At 41.3% G+C, this 24,747-nt stretch overlaps 1 protein-coding gene across 1 annotated transcript in view; it reads right to left on the bottom strand.

The window, feature by feature from the left end:
- LOC106885946 (growth factor receptor-bound protein 10-like) overlaps positions 1–15,853 on the bottom strand; it is a 55,377-nt gene extending 39,524 nt beyond the window's left edge. The window contains exon 1 of the mRNA XM_014938470.1: positions 15,752–15,853. Within this exon, the coding sequence (XP_014793956.1) occupies positions 15,752–15,802 (51 nt within the window). The 5' untranslated portion in view covers positions 15,803–15,853. The remainder of the gene's footprint in view (positions 1–15,751) is intronic.
- Between the last annotated feature and the right edge of the window lie 8,894 nt (positions 15,854–24,747).

Raw genomic sequence — 24,747 nt, forward strand, 5'->3', positions numbered from 1 at the left:
GTATAAAGTAAACTAAAGTACTATATCATATTCCTTTTCAAAGAGGCTTTTCAGTGAGATTTTGCATCATTCTTTTGCCAAAGAGCTGATACTTAATAGACTACACTACTTAAATTGAGTTAAAAGCACAGCAAGGCTCTAACAAACTTCCAGTCCATGTATGTTAACTACTATGCCGGATGCTGCTCATACAATTTAAGGGAGTAATGCAACCCATAACGATGTGCTGTTGCTCAAAAAACCTTTAGCCTATTCAAGAATCCTTATCAGGGTCGCTTTCTATGTTTTGTCCAAGTTTCTGAAGTGCATGGTCAGACTATATTCCTTCCTCATCAGAAAGATGAAAAGAAACATAATGGGAATACCTGTACCCAGGTACTATGGAAAATTGCAGCATGCCATACACCTGCTAACACACCTGTCCAGTCTAGAGAAAAAACCCTGAACTTTTCTTTCTTTTAGCATGCATTTAAAAAAAAAATACAATAAAGTCTTCACATGTTCTTTTGGGGGAAGCTGTAGCACACAGAAAGAAGGCACAGGATATTCGATCCTTTCCAACCCGCTGTTCTCCTCCTGCTCATCGGACCTGTGAAATACCAGGTAGCTCGTCTGTTCTACTTGGCATCAAATCTACTAGGGCTCCGGTTATAGGCGCACTGCTGGCCAGCTGCTTCCAAGAACACTGGCTTTAGGGGTCAGGTTTTGACAGCACCCTTGCACCAAGTGGACGGGAGACGTTCTGCGAACTGCCGTGGACAGTCTGTCCCAGCGCAGGCTAACGATGCCCTGCATTAACCTTGGAAGGCTCAGTGCTTGAAAGGATGACCTGGCAGTCTCCGGGATCTGGCACTGCAGCAACACATTTGCGTGCCTCAGGCCCGGGGAGAGAGCAGGGAAGGAAGATGTTACCAAGGATGTACGAACCACTATATCCGTATAAATGCATTCTCTTTATGAATAGATATTCAAATCTTTATGCTTTGGGAAGCAGCAACACCAGCCACATAACCTGACTTAGATTTAAGTGCATGCACACTTACAGCTAAGCATCTCTAAAAACTCAAAACCAATGGAACTATAGAAAAGGAATGAAAGTAGCATGAAAGACAGACCAAAGAAACTTATCTTGTGTGAGTGTGTGCCTGCTTTCCTAAAGGCAATAGTGCTATCCCCTTTTGTCTTCTTGATGGTTCAGGTTGAAACCAAGGGTGAAGATGATTCTTCACTGCCCTCAACAGAGCTGATAAAATTACGAAACCCCTGTGGGGCAAGAGACACTGTGCTCCCACAGATCACTAAAATTCACCGACGCCAGTGAACAAAGTAACTCTCAGATTGTTAATGAAATTGTTCTTCACATCTTCAAACTGAAAACCAAATGCATCTTAAGTGTCACGTTGAGCAACTTCATATACAAGACTACTTTGCTACCCTTACTTGCTTCAACTATCAGCGATATGGACCTTATCTCTCTACTTTCCAGCCAATTTGCTCAATTGCTGCAATTTAGGGTGTGCTTGATACCCCTCCTTCCCTGAAGAGTGATCCTCAGCACTACACAATTAACTAGGACTAGAAAAGGCTCTCATCTGATCAAACTTATGATCTTAGTCATACTGACCACACACCTTTCTGCTTAGATAAAGAACCATTTCCCTGTTACTAGGTGCAATCTGCTCCAGAACTAATTGCCCACCTCAGACAAGGACATTTATAGTTCAGGTGAGCTGCTTTCAGTTAGATACAGAACTATTTTACACATCACCAGAAAAGCAAGCCTTAACAAAAAGAAGATATTTTAGAATCTCAGATATGAGGTGAAGATCACCTCAGCTCACAGAGCTATAACCTATTAAAATAAAAACAAAAAACACAGAAGTCACAGACACATATCTAAAGCACAACAACCATGCCTTTTCATGATTAAAACCCAGCATCACATCTTGTATTGGAACAGCCCACTGTGCTCTCCCTTAACCAAACAGCAGAGTTTCACTCTCTCAGAGCAAATCAGTAATGTAATTTATGCAAAGATAATGACAGAGTATAAGAAAAAGAAATAAAAAATTCTTTTATACTGCTTAAATTGTGGTAATAGGCTACTTTGCAAGCCCTCAGAAAAAAATAAAGTGATCCAACAACTATTACCAAAAAAACAAGATGCCTGTATTTCTGTATTTCTTTCTTTAGCCATGTTTGAAACGCATTTGACCTTCACAATTTTACAAATCACACCTTTCAAAATAGTTTTCTAAAAATAAATAAATCAATCCTCAACAGTGATGCTCTATTAGACTTCATAAAGTCACTGCCCCCAAGTGTTAAGCAACAGTTGGACAACATTTCTAATACAAACTACACTGCAGTGTTTCCCATGTACAAACTGTCAATTCACAACAGTTGGAATCAAAACAAAAAAAATAAGCTAAGAGTAAGAACAGAAATCATCCTGGATAGTTTAGTGCGACAGGGTCTTATTCCCATTTATCAAAATATAGAAAATACTGCAAGTTTATTTCATCTTCAGAGTCCTTATCAGAATATGAGAAAGTAGTAACTGGTTTGACTCTAGTAAAATCCAAGCAGCTAAAAGGTAGTTTTTAGCCTGAGAACCTCTCTCAGTGCTTGGATACTTTACCTATCTCTATCTGATTTCCAAAAAATCTAGGTACAATATGAAAGGTCCTTAATTACTACACCTGTTCCAGTATTAATAAATATATAAGTTTATATTCATCTATCTTAATATAGTGGTTGCCATGTTTTCTCCTCCTTGAGGAAAGTGAGCTAATTGCAGGTAGCTCTGCCAGTTATCCTGCATCAAGAAGATGGCTTTATCAGAAAATCTTTATTGACTTACACATTCTCTAAAAAAAGAAAATTTGCAAAAGCTCGGCAATTTGCATTTAAAAAGTAAGAGATTACATGTAAAGTTGCAAGCTGTCCCAGGAAACCTCAATACAAAGTGTAACTCTTTAGTTTTAGCACAAACTGGCACTCAGAAAAAAAAAGAACTGCTTCCTGAAAGCAGGCATGTCAATCACCTCTTCACGCTTGGAAGGTTTTGTTTTTGTTTTGTTGTATAACTAGTTGTTCACAACATAAGTGTGTCAAGTGACCACTTCTTTCATACAGCTTCTCCCCACTTCTTGCTAACGCCTCCTGGACACATACAACAATGTCACCCACAGCACATCACAACATACACTGCGATGCTTCAACACGGTTCGCAACAGCAACTGCTTTAATTCGGCACAAATCCCCTAAATACTGGTCTGTGTTAAGGCCTCAGCAGCTCAAAGAGTTTTCGTGACTACCAGCATGCTACTGGAGGAAGGTCTCATGTGCCAAAAATTACCAAGGTAGCATACGAAACAAAACAAGCAAACCACCCCAAATGAGACCTCCCCAGGTACAGGGTCTCCAAACCGGGAGAGATTTCACAGCGATCGCAAAGCCAGAAGAAAAGTTCAAGAAATCCAGGTTATAATACTGCCACACGAGTAACCTTTGATCACGTTGGCTTTAGCACTGCTGAAGCACTACAGCTACTATCCATGAGAACGTCTCTGCAAATGGATTTCCACTGTTCACTCTGAAGAAGACAGGATGCAGCGCAATCAGATGAGCTGCTGTTCTATCAGTATTAAAGTGGCTTTAAAACACCTTTCTTTCTCCTCTTTTCTTTTCCCTGAAGCCACTGATGAAGATGGGGAGTGGGAAATGAGTGTAACTCGTTTACTTTGCAGTTCAAGGGGCAGGCAGCTCGCACATGAGCAGCTACTGTGCTCCGATGGAGATGGTGACTGACTCCGAGGTTCAGGGTCGTAACTTCTACAGCACAATCAGTATTTATTATACTGCTTCCTCCAGTTTTGACCTATTCTTTCTAACCCAAAAATGCAGATCTATGGAATAAAGGTAGTGGAAAAGATTCCTGCTGAGATTAAAGTCAAACCAGAGATCAAAACAAAGAAATCGTAGGATGAGAAAGAAAAGAGAAAGACTTTGAACTAGGCTTCAGAAGGAAGCTGTGGGTGAGAGGAACAAGCCACCTTCTGGATACAGTTGAAGTGAAGGCCATTACATCTAGCTAAAACAAGAAAGTCAACTGTGGCAAATTACCTGGGAGTTCATCAGCACAGCACCACAATACTGACAGCATATGTGTAATCCTGCATCCTAATAACACGTATTATTGTGTCAATAGCCCTGTTCCAGAAGATGCTAGTGAGACAGTCGATGAGAAGTTTCTGGTCTTGTGGGTTTGGGTTTATTTTTATCTGCAGGGTAAGTCAGGCTTTAAAAGATACGCTGTCAGAAAACTATTTTTCCAACCTGCTCTCATCCAGCATAGCAGTTATGGTTTGCAACTAAACCATCCAGCCAATTCACGTTCAACAGCCAGCAGTTTGTCATAATTTTGAGGACATAAAGGACTCCAGAAAAAACAGGATCACATGAGACGCCTTTTTCAGAACAGATCTCTAGCACACTTGGTTAACCATTTGCTCATGTCAGGGGAAAACAAAAAAAAACCCCACCATGCAGAAAAATTCATCAACACACATATAGGAAGGCATTCTTCCCAAACTTAAAACTCACTGCCCAGTATACTTCTGTATGGTCAGAAGTAGAGAAATGGGCACTCTGAAGTGTGTGCCCATTCATATTCATATGAATGGGCATTCATTCATATTCACCTTAGAGAACAGGCTCTATGAGTGCCTCCAGCCACAAAAGGCTTTAAGTAACTATCTCCAGTGCTGTTAATACTTGGTTTGAAAAATTCCCTGTCTGTCATGAATTTAAAAAGGAACAAAAAAGAATTCACAGAAATTGAGTGTACGTGTGTGGGCGGGTAAACATGTTGGAAGTTACTGTAATAAATGGGTATCTGCTACATTCAAGGGATCTAACACATCAAGTAACTGAAGTGATCTAATGAGTGCAAATAACACGTTAAACACTGAAGAACATGTATGTAACACGATGCTACAGTTACCTTCTGCAGAAATCTTTCCAACAGGTGATGACAAGCAATTATGGAGGTGTGACTGTGCCAACCATTTCTGGCTTGCCATGGGGTTCCTGCTTCCCTGCTAGTCAAGGAAGGATGAGCCCAAGAGAGAGGCTCTGGAAGAAGAAAGATATGCAGAGAGGGAACAGGACAAGAGCACGTAGAAGGACCGTGGGGAGAAAGAGCCCATGGAGGTAGAGCAGCCACAGATACAGTTGCTGCCTCCAGACATCACCATTGCCAAGATGTCCTCCAGAAAGAGGCAGTGATCTCCTTCCAGGAGCACCAAGATGTCTTCTCCCAAGCTCCTGCAAGCACTGCTCTCCCTCAGCCCGCACACAACCACTCAAGGAAATCCTGGGCAGCTCAGGTCTCTGCCAGAGGGATGGAGGAGACAGAAAACCCATGGGCAGGGGAGGGAGATGTCAGCCTTGCCAGGATAGGCACAGTCCTGTTACAATCAATAAAACAGTTCGTGCATTTCAAGGCTTGTGTCAGCCCTTGCTTCCTGCCCTGCACTGCCTCTCCACGCTCCAGGCATGGGAGGCAGCATCTCTTCTATGATGGGCACCCAACAGAGAGGAAAGAGGAACATTCTGGCTAGGACTTCTCATGCCTCATGCTCATCCCTACCAAATGACTTGGAACCAGGGGCATATGTGACCAAACGATGGCAGCACCAGTCAGACCTGAGGGTGGAAGCTCATAAGCCACTTAACAAGGGGTAGCTTCCCCACGCTGCCCCAAGGATGGTTCTGGGGAGATATGGCTGGCAGGAGGTCCTCAGAGAAGGCAGCACGGGAGACAGCCTGCTTAAATGTAAACCTTGGGAGAAAGAGTTAACACCAGGGAAGGCAGGAGGGTGCCATGACAGCAGACTGAGTACCAACAGCTTGGCTGGGAAGCCACAAAGGCACTGAGGTGGGCCAAGAAACACCTGGACGATTGGCTAGCACCCTTACGTTCTCCTTTGCTTCTGTCATACTGGCAAGTCTCGTTTTCTACCTGAGTGCTCGTTTCCAGAAGAGGCATCCATCATCCTGGAGAAGATAAAAGCTCAGAATACCTTGTCTTGCCTAGCCCAAACAAGTCCATCTTTGCAGCCATGTGCACAGGATGGGAAGAAACTGGAGACAAATCAACTAAACCACATTTCTGACCCACTCACAAGCAAACAGTGCACTTCCACCTGCAGTCAGCACTGGACAATACAAAGATTTCTGGAGTCAGTTGAAAATAACTTCACAACACAAGGGATCAGTGAGACAATCGGGGAAACACTCTGCTTGACCAACAAGCTAGCAAAGCCAGCTCATGGACAAAGAAGGAACAGTTGGGAAGGTAGAGGCTGATAGCAGCCCAATACCATGCTGAGATGATGGGAACAAGATTAAGCGAAAGGAGCAAGACTCCTGGCTGAAATACAGGCCTGGACTGCAGGAAAGCAGATTTTTGGCTTGCTCAAGGATCTGCTTGCCAGGTTCCCATGGGAGACTGCTTTGGAGGACCAAGGGGCCCAGGACAACAAGCCGATTTCCCAGGACAGCCTCCTCAAAGCTCAAGAATGATCCATTTTGGTATGCAGAAAGTCACAGGGGAATGACAGAAAGACAGGGTGAATGGACAGACAACTCCTGCCTCAGCTCAAATGTTGAATGCAAACAAGGTGGAAGCAGGAAGAGGTTACACAGAAAGAATATGGAGATACTGCCCAAGCAGAAGAGCTGGAGCAAACAAAGGATTCCAAGAACAAGGAATGCTTCTACAGGTAAGCAAGGACAAAAGGATAGCTAATATTATGTTAGTTGGTGCATGGGACCCAGCAGTTAAGGACACAAAAGATCAATGATTTCTTTGCCTCAGTTTTTCCTACTAAAGCACATCCTCACATCTCGCAGTTCTTTGAACACAGTGTCAGCATCTCAGAGACTAAACCATTACTCACAGCAAAGGATCACATAAGCTGACTGGTCCAAGTTGCTGGGGCCAGATGGGATGTGTTAGAAGGTGCTAGGGAAGCTGGCCAATACCACTGCAAGGCTGCTCCCCCTTGCCTTCAAAAAATAAATCACTGAGCAGAGGAGGATCCTAATGACTGCAGAGGCAAAAATCACACGCATTTTCAAAATGGACAAGGATGAGGATATGAGGAAGTCAAAAAAGCAAATAGTAAATCTATGCTGGCTGTTGCAAAGAACAAGTCATACCTGACATTTCAGCTCACAATTTTTATACCATTTATATTAAGGGTCTTATCTCTCAGAAAACCAAAACACTTACACTGGTCATGGATCATTGTGCTGCCTTTTGATTTCTTCAAACTGTTGCATATGCTAGGTTCTTCAGTTATATAGTTAAAATTTTGCACTACTAGAAAGTCTCATGGGATTTTAGAATATCTAATTATTTTCTTTAGAAGAGTAGGCAACTCATCTGTACTCCCCACAACCCAAAGCAATCTGCCTTAGACACAGCTGAAGACTGTAGAAAAGTTAACTGCAAACTTGAGAAGGACCTACTGCAACAGCATAAAATTAATAATAAAAAAAATACTTCTTTGCCTCCACTAAGTATCAGTTTTACAAAAACCCACGTGAGCTGAAATAATGGTCTGTCACTCTCCTACACTAATAACTTCAAGAACTTCTTCAAGAAAGGTGCCAACACCACTTTGTCAGAAACCCCCTCCTGAACTGTGCAGAAGTATTCAGTATTCTGGGGAACTTGCCAGCATGACAGTATTTACTGTATGACTAATATGCATTAATGAAGCACAAATGGACAACTATTTACTTGTGCTAATAACTAAAGCGCTTTATTAGAGCTAAGGCCTCTAGCATGAAGGATTGCCAGGTTCCCCCACTTGCCAAAATTATGTCAAAAAATGGAGCCAGTGTGTAAGACATCAAGAACTACAGCCAGTGTGTAGTAGAGTCTCAAGCCATTGTTTAACATTCAACTTGCAAAGGACAAGCATGCTCCAAAACCACTGGCTGTTTCCGAGGGCTTGTCTTTTCATTGTGGAGGCTAGAATTTCAAATATGCACACTGGTCTTACCAGTACCCAAGCCAAAGCTATCTTAAAATAGCAGTAAAGCCTGAGAGTTTCGCTGGGCATTTGTGTTCTACCTTTGATTGCTTGTTGTTCTTTCAAAACCAGAAAGAAAAACACTGTATCTTAATGCCTGAGATTAAAATATCAATACTGTCTAGGATAAAAGGCCATTAATACCAATCATCTGGCCCATTCTACATGAAGGATTCCTGAAGGCTGATCAATCTGGTAAAATTCCATCCTGAAAAAGCAAAGCCAATTCATCAAGAACAAAGTCCTTGTTCTATTCCGTGCCCTCCGTGCCACAAGTGCAAGAAGGAAACATACCTGCCACACAAGAAACACACCTGAAAAAAGACAGAGTTTTGTGGGAACCTAGGGAGAACTTCTGAAAGAGTATTTTGGACTGTATTATAGTAGCAACTGAAAGAAAAATTCTTAGAGGATGCAAAAGTAGCAGGCAAAGATACTTTTCAGTCATACCTAGTGCTAGCTGGACTTGACACATTCATCCCTGGCTTTACAAAGTAAGTGGCACATCTACCACTGAAGCCATGGTAATTTTAGGCTACCTGTTGTTAGAATCAGCAGCTTCAGGTCAGGACTCAGTTGCAGCATAATGACTAGATGTCTGCAAGCATAGAAATAAAATGATCCCCACCATGAGACATCACATTAACAATAGCATTTAGAAACTGTACCTACAGTTTCTTTTTCAAATCAGAAAAGCTCTGCTCTCAGAGTTGATCACACTTCATGCAGAATTACTGGGTTGTGGGGTTTGTTGTTTGGGTTTCACCACCACCACCTCCTTTTTGAACTTAAAAAAAGAAGACGTCATAAGTGCTTATGAAATACTGTCCTTCCTTTGATCAAACAGTCTCCCTTTAGACTGCATAAGGCAAGAAAATCTACTGGGCATAACTTTTAGCAAGGTCTGTATCTAGATATGTGTCTTGGAAATACTTAAGTATAACACAACATTGTATCTCCAGTCTTTTCCAAGGATAGAAAAAGCCTGAGCCAACTGGCACAGACAGCAACACTAAGAATTATTGGAGCCACAGCACTTTCTTGAGAAGTGACAGCTCTAAATGAACAGCAATCTTATCTTACTCTTAAAAATGATAATAATAATAATCTTCTCCAGTGGTTATTATTTACTCATATGTAAAGCACAGAACATCTGTAGGAGGAACGTTCATTAAAAACACACACACATCCCAAACTATCAGTAACATAATTCCAGTTGACTAAAACAAAGGAAATTTAAAAAAAAAAAAAAAAAAACCAAACTTCAGCTCTCTTACATTTAAGGTTTCTATTCTCTTATATTTACACAGACGTTTGAAGTATGAAGCTGTCTTAGGACTCGTACATCAACTTCTCTCTTCCTTTAAGTGAGAGCTGTTACTAACATGAAAACACTCATACTGGTAGTTCTCCAAAATAACCAGTTGGTAAACAGCTTGTTAAATATTTACTCATTTGGAAAAGATCCCACTCATAAGAAAAAAATATACAGGATTTAATTTGGCGATATAGCCTGCTAAACTGATTGTTACCATTACTTCAGAATGGTCTCATGAAGTTTTGTGAGATTAAAAAAAAGAAAAACAAAACACGAAAAAGGCCTGATTTTATCAGCGTGGGTGTTCTTACAATCTGGAAGTGGTACACAAGTCAGAACCTAAAGAGATCCATTGTTTTTCATTTTCACAGGTTCACAATGATTGAGGTTGGAAGGGACCTCTGGAAGTCATCTGGTCAGCCCCTCTGCTTAAGCAGGGCCACCTAGAGCCAGTCTCCAGCTTGGGAGCACCTGCAAGGATAGACATTCCACCACCTCTCTGGGCAACCTGTGCCAGCGCTTGGTCACCCTCACGGTGGAAGAGTGTTGCCTGATGTTCAGAGGGAACCTCCTGTGTTTCAGTTTGTGCCCACTGCCTCTGGTCCCATCACTGTGCATCACTGTAAAGAGCCTCACTGTCTTCTTTGCAGCCTCCTTTCAGGTATTTATATAGACATGTAAGATCAGCCCTCAGCCTTCCCTTAAGTAAAAAAGTAGCAAACTGTAGATTTAAATGTGTATGAAAACTAGGACTAAATCAAGGGACAAATTTAAGAGACTGCTTATATATAATGACCTAACAAGATTAAAAGATAGGTTCAGTCCACTGTTCAAGCGTGAACATCAAGCCATTAATAGGAAGATGTAAAATTAAGCTTCTTTAGTTGTCATTTCCTCACTTGATTTGCACATTGTTTCCTCACAACTGTTAGTACTAATCGAAGTAATAAATAGTGTGATTGACCATTAGAGTGCTTTGAGTCTTTTTTTTTTTTTTGGTGGGTTGAAAAATCTTATGTAATTGAAAAATGCAGACCTAGCCACTCCTTCATTTCGTGCTAACGTTAACCTTCAATCAAGACTTCATGTTTGGCCAACCAACTTCCATGTGTATTAGAATACAAAAGCAGAAGTGCAAAAAGTTAAGTACAGACTTTCAGTCGGAATTGTAGAAAGGTAAACTGGTACAGCAAAAAAAAAAAAAAAAAAGAGTAAGTAATGGGCACTTCTTGTAAAAAGGGAAACTGTAATCAATTGTATAAAAGCTTAGTGCGAGATACAAATTTGACATTAGTTTGCTTCATATACAATATCCTGATGACATGCAATAGTAGGGGCAAATGCACTTCCAATGGCCTCGCTAAGAGGTAAGCACCACACTTTCATCTCAATGTTAGTGAAAACAACTGCTTTTCAGACAATTTTTAAACGAATTTCTTTCCAAGAAAAATAGACAAGAGGCTGGAAATCCAGCTCCAGTTGCGCTTCAACAAAAACCACCAAGCAGCATCAATACTATCTGTGAAAAACATTTGCAGTCTGCACTCCGAGAGACAGATTTCATAACTTCATATTGGAGGCAACATGTCTTGTAAAAACATTCACTAATGTTCTCGCTGCTTTGTACTTTATGTCTGCTGCAGTCCGTCAACCCTCTATGCCACATACATGTAAACTGTTAAAACAAGAGCATCGTGAGCAAAATATCTGTTGACTGACACCATATTTCACAAATCTGATGACTTTCTGCATTGGCAGTAGCAACATTTCAGCTTCATTTCTTCATACAATATGTAGAAGAATGACGCAATGCAATAATGCCTCTGGTGTTTTTTCACTCAGCTATGCCCGAGGACCTTGAAAGCCTGCTTCTGCACTCTGGTCCTTTGATATTGCCCCATTAGCATGAAAACCCAAACTCTGGGTTGAATTCTAAACAAGGACCATCCTTGTATGTTTAAACCTAATGAGATAAATTAGGCTGTCATTTATTTTTAATCTTAAAAATCAGGTATTGGGTTTGTGTGGCAAGGTTTTGGTAGCCAGGTGGCTACCTTCGGTACACAGGTGGCTTCTGTGAGAAGCTACTAGAAGCTACCCCTACGTCCGATAGAGCCAAAGCCAGCTGGCTCCAAGACAGACCAGCCACTTGCCAAGGCCAAGCCCATCAGTGATGCTGGTAGCACCTCTGTGATAACATATTTAAGAAGCCCATGCTTGAGCAGGCTTCTGTCAGGATGTGTGACCCTGTGGAAAGAGAAGCCCACTCTGGAGCAGGTTTGCTGGCAGGACTTGTGACCCTGCAAGGGACCCATGATGGAGCAGTCTGTTCCTGAAGAAGTCTGTACCCCATTGAAGGGACCCAAGCTGGAGCAGTTCATGAAGAACTGTAGCCCATGGGAAGGGCTCGCATTGGACAAGTTCATGCGGGACTGTCTCCCATGGAAGGGACCCAACACTGGAGCAGGGGAAGAGCGTCAGGAGTCCTCCTCCTGAGGAGGAAGGAGCAGCAGAGACAACATGTGATAAACTCACCACAGCCCCCACTTCCCATCGCCCTGTACCACTAATGGGGAGGAGATAGAGAGTTCAGGAGCGAAGTTAGAATCCTAGAATAGTTTGGGTTGGAAGGGACCTTCAAAGTTCATCTAGTCCAACCCCCCTGCAATCAGCAGGGACAGCTGCAACAATAGTTTGCTCAGAGCCCCAGTCCAACTTGACCTTGAATGTTTCCAGGGATGAGGCATCTACCACCTCTCTGCACAATGAGGGTGTTTCCCTACTCTCATTGTAAAAAATTTCTTCCTTTTATCTAGTCTAAGTGTACCCTCTTTCAGTTTAAAACCATTACCCCTTGTCCTAACACAACAGGCCATGCTAAAAGTTGAGCATTTTATTCAGGCAAACACAGACAGCAGCATGTATACCTATGTTGGATTCTCTAATTCCAAAGTTGCAGAGATAAGACTAGGTCAAATAAAATGCATCTGAATTTCACAGGGATGAGAACTATGGCATAAACTAAGATAACTCTGAGATATAGCATCTTTTTTTTTTCCTGCTATAACAGAAGCCCTCTCTTAACCACCCAATCAAAGCAAACAACCCCTGAAAATGCAAAAAGCAAGTCTCCCGAAAACCCACACTTATCAAGACAAAGCACCCTAAGAAAACAAGAATAACCTCAATATGCCATGGACTTGAATCAGATGACCTCCAAAGGTGTCTTCTAACTTATTTTACCATCTTATGGAAAACAAGGATCAAATCAAAGCTGCCACACTAAAACCCGGAGAACCTGTGCCTAGTTGTTCCTCCAGCTGAAGGCAAAGAAATGTGACTGTTGCTGTAACAGCAGCACATCACCTTCACATCCACAAGTCTAACATCATTAAAGCAGGCTTTTAATACAGCAGCTAGCCTCTAACTGATTAATTCGCTTAGGTGTTTACTTCCCTAGTCTTGAAGTGCACAGAGCTTCTCAAGTGTGATGTGCAATATTATGTTCCTTTCATCTGGTCAAGAGGACTACTAGCAGTCCTGTACACGTAGGAGAACGCAATTTCCATTTTCTCCCTGTTTTGTGACCAAGTGCTTGTACAGCATTTTATGCTAAGTTAGAGGACGAGTATGCTGTGAACAAGTTCTTTCTCTAATAAGAATTCAGCTCTCTGAAAATAAACTCTATTAATTATTAATAAAGTCATGCCTGCATCTTGGTTATGAGAAAATAAACGGAAAGCAGAAAACAGAATACGAACAGAACATTCCAGCATGCCCACAATTCTATCTTCAGAAACTGAAACACCCATCCTTTTGTTATTTATGTCACTGAGACTTTTCAATTCATGCACCAAAGGGTTAAAGAACTAAATCTTCCCCAAGAGTTCAAGTCACTGCGCATAAATACTGTTGTGACTACAGATTGCAAAAGAACGGAAACACAGTAAATCATCCCATTTTTTCTGAGAAATTCTGGGACTATGTTCTGAATTTCCAGGAACAGAAGACAAACACTGCCAATTCTCACTGCTGGATTTTTATTGAAGAGTTTGAGAATTTGGAAAGGGCTCCTGAAAGCCACTAAAAGGTAGTATTGATTTTTTCCACAAAGCTAGAGATTGTTTCTAGGAGAATGCACTCAGTGTGACTGGTTTATGTGCTAACTCCTGAGAAAGTTTTTTCCTTTTTTTTTTTTTTTGAAAAAAAAAAAAGCTCTTAAACAAGACTTAAGAGCTTCTGAAAGCAGCAAACACTGCAAACAAAGAGCCCAGTAAAAAGTCATAGATCTATACCTTGCCCATCTCCCCACAAACAGAAAAAGGAAGAGTAGAGGAGAGTTGGCAACACGGCATCTTGAAGGATATTCTGTAGTACATGTTCACTTATCCAGGTTCTCATTTCTCTTGCTGTCTGCTTTCAACATAGTCCCAAACTCCAATGTGTCAATTATTCTGAACACAGAAGTCACGGCATTAAGTTCCCAACCTCGGAGACTCTGGAGGAATGTTCTCTATAGCCTTCCATTCTTATTAAGTCAGAAAATGTACTGAAAAAAAATAGAATACTTCTTCACACTCTAATCTAGAGCATATTTAGTTTAACCTTCTTTCAGCCCTTTACCAACACAATACTGGCACTGTAGCCAAATTTGAAAGACAAGGTGATGAAAGCTTCTAAGTCAGATTTAGTAGGGGTGGAAAAACAGATGTTCAGGGTTTTTTAATGCAAACTTTACTTCTGACAGAAGGCACAGTAGTTGTGAATGGGCTTCCAAAGCTAGTCTTTAAACCAGTTACAAGCACTTAGGGTAGTTACCACACAGTAAGCTATGACCAAAAATAATTAATTAACAGGGAGTCACTTTCCCACTGTCTTAAGTCATTCATGTTGCCTTGACACTTCTAGTGCCACTTTAGTGACACTAAAGCAGATTAACTACAGGATTTGTAAGAGTGAAGGGAAGTACCAAGAAAAATTCACAGTCTTACTGCTTATGAACCACTAAAGACACTATTTTCATGAGAGAGTTTGACATCCAGTGAAGAATTTGCAGCTCAAAAATGACTGCCTACAATGTCAAGTTTCTCTTACACAGCTCTCCTCTCCCTCAGCTTCGCACCATGACTCAGATGATGCTCTAAATGAATTGGAAGCATAATTTCACAGTGCATCAAAATTATGAAGTCCAGGCACATCTATTCACATATTCTTTTAAAATCATAGATCCAAGCACAGCAACAGATTTTCAGGACAACCGATTTCTCAAAGTGCATTCTATTTTTATAGCTGCAAAAGCAGTTGGAAAGGAACTGTTATGTTTTTCCTGTTATCAGGAAAAGCATTCACGTACATTCAACTGAAAACTCAGCATATACTAACTTTAGTCTTTTAACTAATTTGAAGTTTCCTGCTGGGGAAAAAAAAAAGTGTAAATTGGCATATTACAAAACAGGTCTATAAATCCTATAGAGGCTTGTTGGGGATTTTTGTTGTTGTTGGGTTTGTTTGTTTGTATTTCTTTCAAATGAGTAGCACAACTGTAGTAATCGCTACTAGTAATGTTTCTCTTGGGAGAAAGAGAAAAAGGTTTCAATGTCATATGATACTCTGTTTAATCATTTGTGTATCTGCAGGGCCCAAAATCATAACTGAATCATTACAGTGGTAAGCAGACTATGAAAACAAAAAGAAAAAAGGGCAAAAATCAGGTCATGCCCAAAATAACAAATTTGCAGTTCCATGAAAAATACAAAGCAAGCATTATGCCAACCACAAATGCCTAGAGGGAAAGAAGAAAAAAAAAAAAGAGAATGTCTAAGTTCATTTTTGCCTAGCACCTTTGAATTGAGCTGAGGGTGGGGTTTTTTGATATATTCTTTGTAATATGCCATATTGGCTGCTTAGATACAGCATAATGACTCACGAAACATAGGATCTAACCCAGTGTAAAATCTCTGCCTTTGTCCCTACAAACACAGCATTCAGCAAGCATTGATACTATTTGGTCCAAGGCATTTCACAGGTACAGTAGCTTGCCGTTTATTTTGGATACAAGTGCCTTCTCCCAAATATGAACTGGCTACTTTGAGGAGAGGTATCAAATCTTAATCAATATACATTAGTGATCCAATTTTTTTCAGAAGCAGGTCTTGGAATACAGGATGGTAACAGAGGCTATGTTCCCAAACATTAGCAAAAACCCAGAGAATTGCCAGACAGCCATTAGCAGTTTGATGAAGAGTTTGAATGCACAATCAATCACTGGCACACAGCAATATGATGCTACAAGCTTGACAGAACATGCAGTTTCATAACTTACTATCCGATAAGGAAGATGTAAAAAGGAGTCTGGGCAGCCAGCTAAAGCCATTTGTTCCTTCAAATTTTCTTCAAATTACATCTACTGCTTCACAGGACCTGCAGAGTACAAACAAACTGTCAGAAACCATACTGAAGACATTTCATCAACTTATTATTGAAAACAGTTGGAGGGGGAAGACCGAGAAGAGCAAGATGAGGTGACGAGGATTTGCATCAACTTGGAGTAGCAAATCTGCACATTTGCCGTCTGTAGCCTAGAAAACACATTCAACCCGATATTTCATTCAAAAGGCCAGCACAACTATTGTCAGGCTGGGTGGCTCCTCCATTATTTCCCCAGTCCAGGCAAAGCCTCTCTTCACACCTAGACCCTAATCATTTGAAGGCTGGCTCTCACCAGCTGAGGCTTGTATCAGAAAGTGTGGCCAGCGGGTCTAGAGAAGTGATTGTCCCCCTGTACTCAGCACTGCTTAGGCTACATCTTGAATATTGTGTTCAGTTTTAGGCCTCTCACTACAAGATAGATATTGGGGTGCTGGAGTGTGTTCAGAGAAGGGCAACGAAGCTGGTGAGGGATCTAAGGCACAAGTCTTGTGAGGAGAGGCTGAGGGAAGTGTGGTTGTTTAACTTGGAGAAAAGGAGGCTGAGGGAAGACCTTGTAGCCCTCTACAACAACCTGAAAGGAGGTTGTAGTGAGTTGGGTGTTGGTCTTCTCTCCAAAGTAACAGATGATAGGACAATAGGAAATGGCCTCAAGTTGTGCCAGGGGCGGTTTATATTGGGTACTAGGAAAAATTTCTTCACTGAAAGGGTCATCAAGCCCTAAAAAAGGCTGCTCAGGGAAGTTGTGGACTCACCACCCCTGGAGGTACTTAAAAGACCTGTAAATGTGGTGCTTAGGGACATGGTTAAATCAGATCCAGATTAGATCTCAGGAAGAAATTTTTTACTATGAGGGTGGTGAGACACTGGAACAGGTTGCCCAGGAAAGCTGTGGATGCCCCATCCCTGGAAGTGTTCAAGGCCAGGCTGGATGTGGCCTTGAGCAACCTGCTGTAGTGGGAGGTGTCCCTGCCCATGGCAGGGGGGTTGGAACTCGATGATCTTTGAGGTCCCTTCCAACCCAAACCATTCTATGATTCTGTGATTCTATGGTCTAGTGATGGACTTTGCAGTGTTAGGTTAATGGTTGGACTTGATTATCGTAAAGGTCTTTCCCAACCAAAACTATTCTATGATTCTAAGAAAACACTGAAATTTGGGAGCTAATTCAGATAACAGTTACTTAACATGGAATCATTTAGGTTGGAAAAGACTGGTAAGATCATCAGGGTCATTATGCATCATTAGCCTTCAACACCTAGTTACACAACCCTTTCTTCCCTTTACCCCTTCCCCGCCTTCCTTTTATGTCATGGCTTTATTCTCATGCAATATATCAAATAGGGTGTCCCACACAAATCTGCATTCAAGTCTTGTATTTCCTCTTGTGAGTGATTATTAGCAGCAACTTTGCACGGTGAAAGAAATCTACTGCAAACATATTTTGAGGTGCATATGGTTAAAAGAACTACAAATGTAAGACAGAAAGCAGTATTAAGGCAGCATCAAGAAAGTGATTTTAACTGCTCCTTTGTAACAAAGGAAACAACACTAAACAGAAGCATATAAACACATAAAGCACTATTCGCTGGTCCCAGCATTTCTCCCGACCAGGGACATTGATCTGGAAACATCCCTGCAGTATAAGACAAGTGATACCACCTGCAAGCAGATGAAAAAAGGGTAAGTGGGGGAGAGAGAGCAGACTGCAAAGCAGAGCCAGAACTTTTACTCCTGCCACAAGCAAGCTTCTGTCTTGTTCACTATTAATTATCAATTATATATTCAAAATAAAAGTCTGAATTTTGAACAGGCTACCCGCTGCTCTCTAGTAGACATCAACTGTCACCAAACCAAAGCTCCCAGTAAGATTTATGTCAGTTAATTCAGGGACAAGGGTAAAAGATATCTTGGGAAGACTGCTCCTGGAAGAGCTGTAGCCCACAGCCCACGTAAAACACGCACTCATCGAGGAAACTTTACTGTTGGACCGAGTCCAGAGAGGGCCACGAAGGTGGTCAGAGGGCTGGAGCATCTCTCCTATGAAGACAGGCTGAGAGTTGGGGTTGTTCAGCCTGGAGAAGAGAAGGCTCTGGGGAGACCTTATAGCAGCCTTCCAGTACCTGAAAGAAGCCTACAGGAGAGATGGGGATGGACTCTTTATGAAAGAGGGTAGCAACAGGATGAGGGGTAATGGTCTTAAACTGAAAGAGGAGAGATTTAGATTAGATATTAAGAGGAAATTATTTACTGTGAGGTCCCATCCCTGGAGGTGGCCCAGGCTAGATGGGGCTTCAAGCAACCTGGTCTAGTGGAAGGTGTCCCTGCCCATGGCAGGGGGTTAGAACTAGATGACCTTTAAGGTGCCTTCCAACCCAAACCATTCTATGATTCTATGATTTTATCTAGTTACAGGATTAGATTTGCAGAGACATGATAGCCACCTCCTGTATTAGAAAGGCAAGCAAACTTCTAGGAGCTTCTTCCCAGAAAGGAGTTACTGGGCTTCTGCAGTCTTCCTGACATACTAACTTTTCTGGGCTTGATCCATATAGCCAGTTACCTCTGAAGGAAATGGCTTTTGGCAACAGCCAGTCTGAAAATCTATTTAAACCAATATTCATAAATCAAGTTGTTTATTCTACATATTTTTCCATAGCATTTACTTAAGTTAAAAACCAAAATCTTATAGGATTCACGTGGGGGGGAGGACAAGAATAAAAAGACCACCTCAAACATCTAATTCTGTAGGCATGATATCCAACTTGTGCTCTTGCTAGTCTTTAAACATATAAAAAGTGGCCTACAGCCATCTACCTCCCAACTCCACACGTGAAAGTAGTTTGCAGTCAGTTTTTAAGAGGGATCTGAAGATTTAATTTTCAGGGCAAGATTTCCCTCATTCGCCCAGTTTGTTCTGGGAGAATTAAGCACAGATTTATGGAAATCCCCTTCATCTTGGCTGATGTATTGGAGGGTGAAGGGTAGGGGCTGGAAGCAGCTTTTCACTTTGGAAAACACAGTTTTCTGTGAGTACATCTAAAGTAAAATTAGGCAAGCCACTGGAGTAATGTTCTGAAGTTGGTACAATGCATCAAGAACAAGAAGAACCTTATTATTAGCCTGTAAACCCACAAATTAAAGAAAGTTTAGGTAAAGGGATAAGGGAAAAGAAATCAGCCTTGCATTGCAACAGCTTTATGTTTATTATCCCTTAAGTATTTAGAGAACAGGAAAAGGCATGACTGCTGTAAATGTAACTGTAGGTTATTTAGGACTGAATATTAAAATACTTGTCTTTCTCTCAATGTTTCAGCAAAATACACTATTCACTTATAGCAAGATAGATTAAATATGTTCCTAAACAATACCAAACCAATTTGTCTACTCTAGGGCGTGCTGCAGTTTATGCCACAGCCCCATTACACCAATGGAAGATCATCAATTACCTCAAACAATAGTTGGAGTCAAGACTGCATAATTTATCAAGACCCATTTGCTTCACAGCTACATTCTTGAGTATTCATTTGTTAACACCGCAGAAACAGAGGAAAGCAATAATCTCTAGATGATATCATTCCTAGTCAGTCATACATTAACACTGATTTAAGATCGCATCTCTTTTGTCTGTCTAAAAGCAGTTTATCAAAGTAGTCTTACCCTAGGAACACAAAAAGCCTTTGCTCACCTTTAAGATCTAAGGCCCTGTTGTACCACATCATCGAGTAATAAATTTTATAGGAAGGGAACTCTATACCAATTCATGTGTTCAGCAGAGAAAAATTACAATTTATGCTATTGTCCTTAAACATGATTTTTAGTATATCAGTTCTCTTCAGAGACCATAACTGCACACAGACTTACACGTTCCTTCCATGGAAGTTAACCAGCACAAATTGCATAGAGATATTTAAGTGCCAAGTTACTGCCCTTTTCCTAAAACGCCTTAGATGGGGGAGGGAAGCTCCAAAGGATTGTAAATAGGAAACAAGCTCTGTAGTCAATCACTGTTATAAAACCCAAGACATTCAGTGGTGAGAACAACTGTTGTGCAGCATCGAGCCAGCCAGCCTGTGCACACTAAAAACTAAGCAACTCCACGTGCTTCCATTGACTTAAGAGGTCTTCCTTGGACAGAGTCCCTGAAAGAAGGACAGTCAGGATAAACTGAGTTTCAAAGGTCATAAGATTCAGGTTCGGTTCTCCGGCCTAAAGCATGCTCTATTGGGAGACATGGCTTTGACATCTCAGTGTCTCAAAGTTGTTAAACCAACTCCCACCATCTAAACAAAGATTGATATTCATCCCAGGTGGAAAACACTGCGGGTACGCAGCCTGGAGATTACCGGTGCCCTGAATGAGTTGTTTCTAGTCACAATCAAATTGCCCACCTAACCAGTAGGTTAAGTTATCTAGTAATGGCAAATGAAGCCTGTCACCAGGTAGGCTTTTGATTAATCACTTTCTGCATATTCCCAGCAGAGGAAGCGGTATCTCACCCAGCACGCTGGAAGCGCAGGCAGCCTACGCACCTACAGATCCTGCAGTGGGAAGATGGCAGGGGTATGGTCACTCTGCCAATTCAGGAAGTTTTCCAGGTTCTACATGTGCCATCTGTCAAAGTCTTAAAATTCAAGAGAAAAATAATTTTACAACGCAATCACTTGCAGATTAGTTAGGAACAGGAGGAGGAAAAAAAAAAAGAGAAAATATTTTAACCTGGCAGAGCTGCAAGACAAGCTCTGGAGCTCTTGAACACTGGAGTTATGCTCTTTCATTAAAGGTAACTTAACAAATTTCTTGAATGCTATTCCCTTTCAAGTCCTGAGGATTTCATTATTTTTCTTCTGTAATGTTCTGTTTTCTGTAACTGAACTACTATGGAAAAAGGAGGGGGAAAAAAGCTTCAATATAGTCTTAAATTTTGATCTACCTGAATACCTTTCTCCAAGACCTCAGGTTTAATGTCCATGTCTTTTACATAGTTTTTACTCTCTCAGACATTTAGTGTCACCACTTCATTTCACCTCACACTTAGCAGACCAAACCTATTTTTTATAAGAAATTAGAACAAAGTCTTGGAACAACTGAGCGCATACGATATTCTTCCCTAAGTCAGCTTCAGGACTGTCTGGGACAGCTCTACCAGACTTAAATTTTAACATTTCGAAGAGCCAAGGAGAAAAGCCCCTGTCTTATTGGTCCACACAAAGAGCAACCTGCAAGATCTCTTCAGATGACCTCAAGATAAGGTAATTAAATGGATGCATCTAGCAATCCTCCACACCAACACAGCACACAAGGACAAATACACTTATACTTTCTTACTAGTCTACTCCTATTGCCATAGTTACAATGGAAATACAATTTGGATATGAGCAGCATGAGATGTGCCAGTGAATGTTCTGTATTTGAAAGATCTGACAGCTAACAGTGTCCCCAGCTGCATTTAAAAGTGGGACCCAGATGTGCTTTTCCACGCAAGGACAAGATCCACACTTCTCACAAGAAGGAAGCCCAACCACGTGGGCTGGAGTGAAAGAGCTGCCAGATCCTGTAGCTGGCAGGACCAAGGAGACAAGATCCCAAAGCACCCTTGGCAACACACGCATTTGCCACCAGATTCCATGATAGCTTTGGCAATCACTACATATAAGGATTTCTAAAGCAGTTTCCCCTCTTTCGGTGGTGGTTTCAGGTATTCTGTGTCATTTACCAAAACTAAGGATGCCCTCCATCCCCAAAGTGATCATTCGGTCAGCAGGACTCAGGGGTTCACTACCGCAGGATGGCAAACAAATACAACCAAAAGACACTGATTTCATGCTCCTGGCAGCTTCCTGTACAAGGAACACCACAGAGGACTGGATTCTTCCTTTTGTTTTCCACTTCTCCATTTTTCTCACTCTAAACACATGCTTGCTTCTCTCCCCAGCTCTGAATGTCCTTCCCCACACCCAAAGTTTCCAGCTTTCTTGCCCTGAAAGCCAACACTTGGGCAACTCCCTTTCAAACAAGTTATTTTGCCTGATGCTCCCAAACACTCCAACCGCAAAGGATTCAATGACATTATCATTGCCATCCTGATGGCCTACTGAGATTAATGTCAGATAATAATTAAGAATACTTGCATATTTCCCAATTTCTTTCCACTGCCCTTGCACGAGTTGGCAGGAGCACAGACATTTTGCTATACATACGTACCCCAAAGGCATTGGAAAGTCTATGCTACAGAGCAACTGCCGAACTAGACTAGTACTTTGAACATACCTTTGAAAACAAAGCATTGTTCCAGTTAAAATTTCAAGTAAGTGTTGCGCACTAAAATGAAAAGCACTGTTCAAAATATAAATCATCAATCAAAAGCACTTCAGTTACGTCCAAACACTCCCACGATTCCATACTAAAAAATCTGGTCTTATAAAAAAAGGGAATATAATTCTCTTTGCCATTCTTAATTGCAAAGCTGTTAGTCTAAATATTACACCTTGTAAAGGAAGCCATTTGCCATTGTAATTTTGCCAGAAAGTGAAGAATCTTGGCAACAGCAATTCAGGCTTTTGAAAGCCAAAACAGATACATACTTCAGAAGCAGCACAGAAGAGCTGATGCCATCCCACTTTAAGTCTTGCCAAATAAAATTAAATAAAATATATGCAGTTCAGCATTTTTTGGTTTCCTGCAGCTGCCTAAATTCTGAAAAGGCTCCTCAAGACTCCTAGCCTGTGAATTCATGTTCACCTCCTGACAGGGCAACTTCACTGACAGCAACAATAAAAAGTCTTCACACAAAAATAGTTACTTTGCACCTTGCCCATTTGAGAAAGGATTTTTCCCCTTGTCCCTGAGGAAGTATTTCAGTTTAAAAACAAACCTATAATGAAGTTTGGAAATAGTTATGAAACTCTGCAGCTTTACTATCTTCCTTGATCACTCAAAATCCTCTTCTGCCTCTTAACAGCTAAATCCATAGCTTTGAAGCAGGAACTTTGACAACCAAACAGACTGTACCCAAGTCTAAACAAAATGTTAATTAGATAGAAACTGAAATAAAGAACTAAGTAGCATACAGTACACAATCCCATCAGCAAGCCATATGCAGAAGTAGGGCAGGTCCATAGATGCATGACTGGGAAAACAGACACAGCGTGAAGCAGCCCAAGGACAACTTCAACTGAAAATGCCAGTACTAATGGTCTCTAATTTTGTATATACACTTCCTCACTGCATTCTTCACTTCCAAAGAACTGAAAAATACTGCCTCTATCCTCAGTGTTGCTATTTTCTTCCCTCTTCTGCCCCTTCGCCCCAATCTAGTCACAGTTCTCATAACACAGAATCCAAAATTTTGTAATTTTGGGAAGCGGACTAAGTAATTATTTCCTTCTGTTATTTCAGGCTTTTACTGTCCAACCTGAAGACTTCGAATGAAGTTATACAACAGCTAAGATGATTTAATAGCTTGTTACTGCCAAGAACAGGACAGACATCCCACTCTCTTCATCAGCCCTTACTCTGCTTTCTTCCTCCACTTCCTCCCAGCAACTTCATGGCACTCCTTCCTTCTCCTCCTTTTGTGCCATATATGGTCCTTAATGAGTTCAGCTTACAAAAAAAAAAGTTTCTGTTGTGTTAATTAACTCATTTGTTTTGCTGGGTTAGTTTTCTGCTAAGGAAGCAAGTGCAATGAACTTAGATCTGACAAGCAGCTCAACTGGCACAATAGGAATGGCAGGAGAGCATGAACAAGATGGGAAGGGAACAGGATCACCTCTTTCCAGTAGCAGCAAACTATTACATCGGCCACGGCAACCTGTGAACTTTTGTTTCCTTTGTTCACTGCCATTAGGAGCTGGCAAACCTTTTGTGCTGCACGTCCATGAGAATTACTGCTTTCCAGGCATCTGACAGAAGATAAACATTTGGGTAAGTCTCCAAACAAAATACAATGTTGCATTTTCTAGAAGGCATTTTCTTTCCCCTTTTTTGTTCCATACCTACTGAAGCATCACTTTTTGCATCCAATGCACTGGTAAGTCTCTATGCTTTCAGCCAGCCACTGATGTGACTGGTCCTTCCCCTTGCACAGGGGTGGGATTTGAAAGCCAGTGGCCCCAGACCCCCAAACCCAGAGACTAAACTACACACAAGACATTTTTCTACCTAACTCCTATACAAATAGAGCAAGTTCATCAGCCTCTGTACGATGCATTTTTGTTGAAGAAAGTGAGATGGTTACAGATCCTGGTTGAAACCACAGCTTAATCTACATGCCTACCCCTAAGCAGTATGCTGGAAAGATTTATCCAACTCACTCAACTTCCCTTTACCAAGGTGACAAGATGGCAGGATGTGCCCCACAGCTCTACCCTTTACAGCCTCAAAACAAAACAAAGAACAAAAGTCAGGAAAGCAAATAGTTGAAACACGTATAGGCAGGTATGACAAGAGGGTCTCTCAAATCATAGAGTAGCTACCTACAGAACCTATAGCCTATTCCTGGTTTCTGTTCCCTCATATCTCTGCAATACTCCTTCATTTTAGAGGAGAATCTTCCAGAGCATGCGGAAGCCTTTCCTCCCTTTCTGACTGATGCAAAAGATATATGTATGTTAAAAAAAAAAAAAGAAACAAGAACAAAAGGCAGCCTTTTATCACATGACCCACCAATCGGTTTTTCAAGCATTTTAAATCCGTTTCATCCGAATGATCCTTTTTTCATCAATCATTACAGTTATTCACAGCCTATTTTTCTTTGCTTCAATGCTTTTTCCAAGGAAGTTTCCTTCTCGGTAAGATTTATGCTGGAGGCTCAGCAAAGCTTCTCACCAAACCTGTTAGTCAGAAGACTGACCTCAAAAGTAAAACCCATGCTCATGCACAGAAAGCTAT

Source organism: Calidris pugnax, unplaced genomic scaffold, assembly GCF_001431845.1.
Source record: "Calidris pugnax isolate Ruff unplaced genomic scaffold, ASM143184v1 scaffold13, whole genome shotgun sequence".
NCBI lineage: Eukaryota > Metazoa > Chordata > Aves > Charadriiformes > Scolopacidae > Calidris > Calidris pugnax.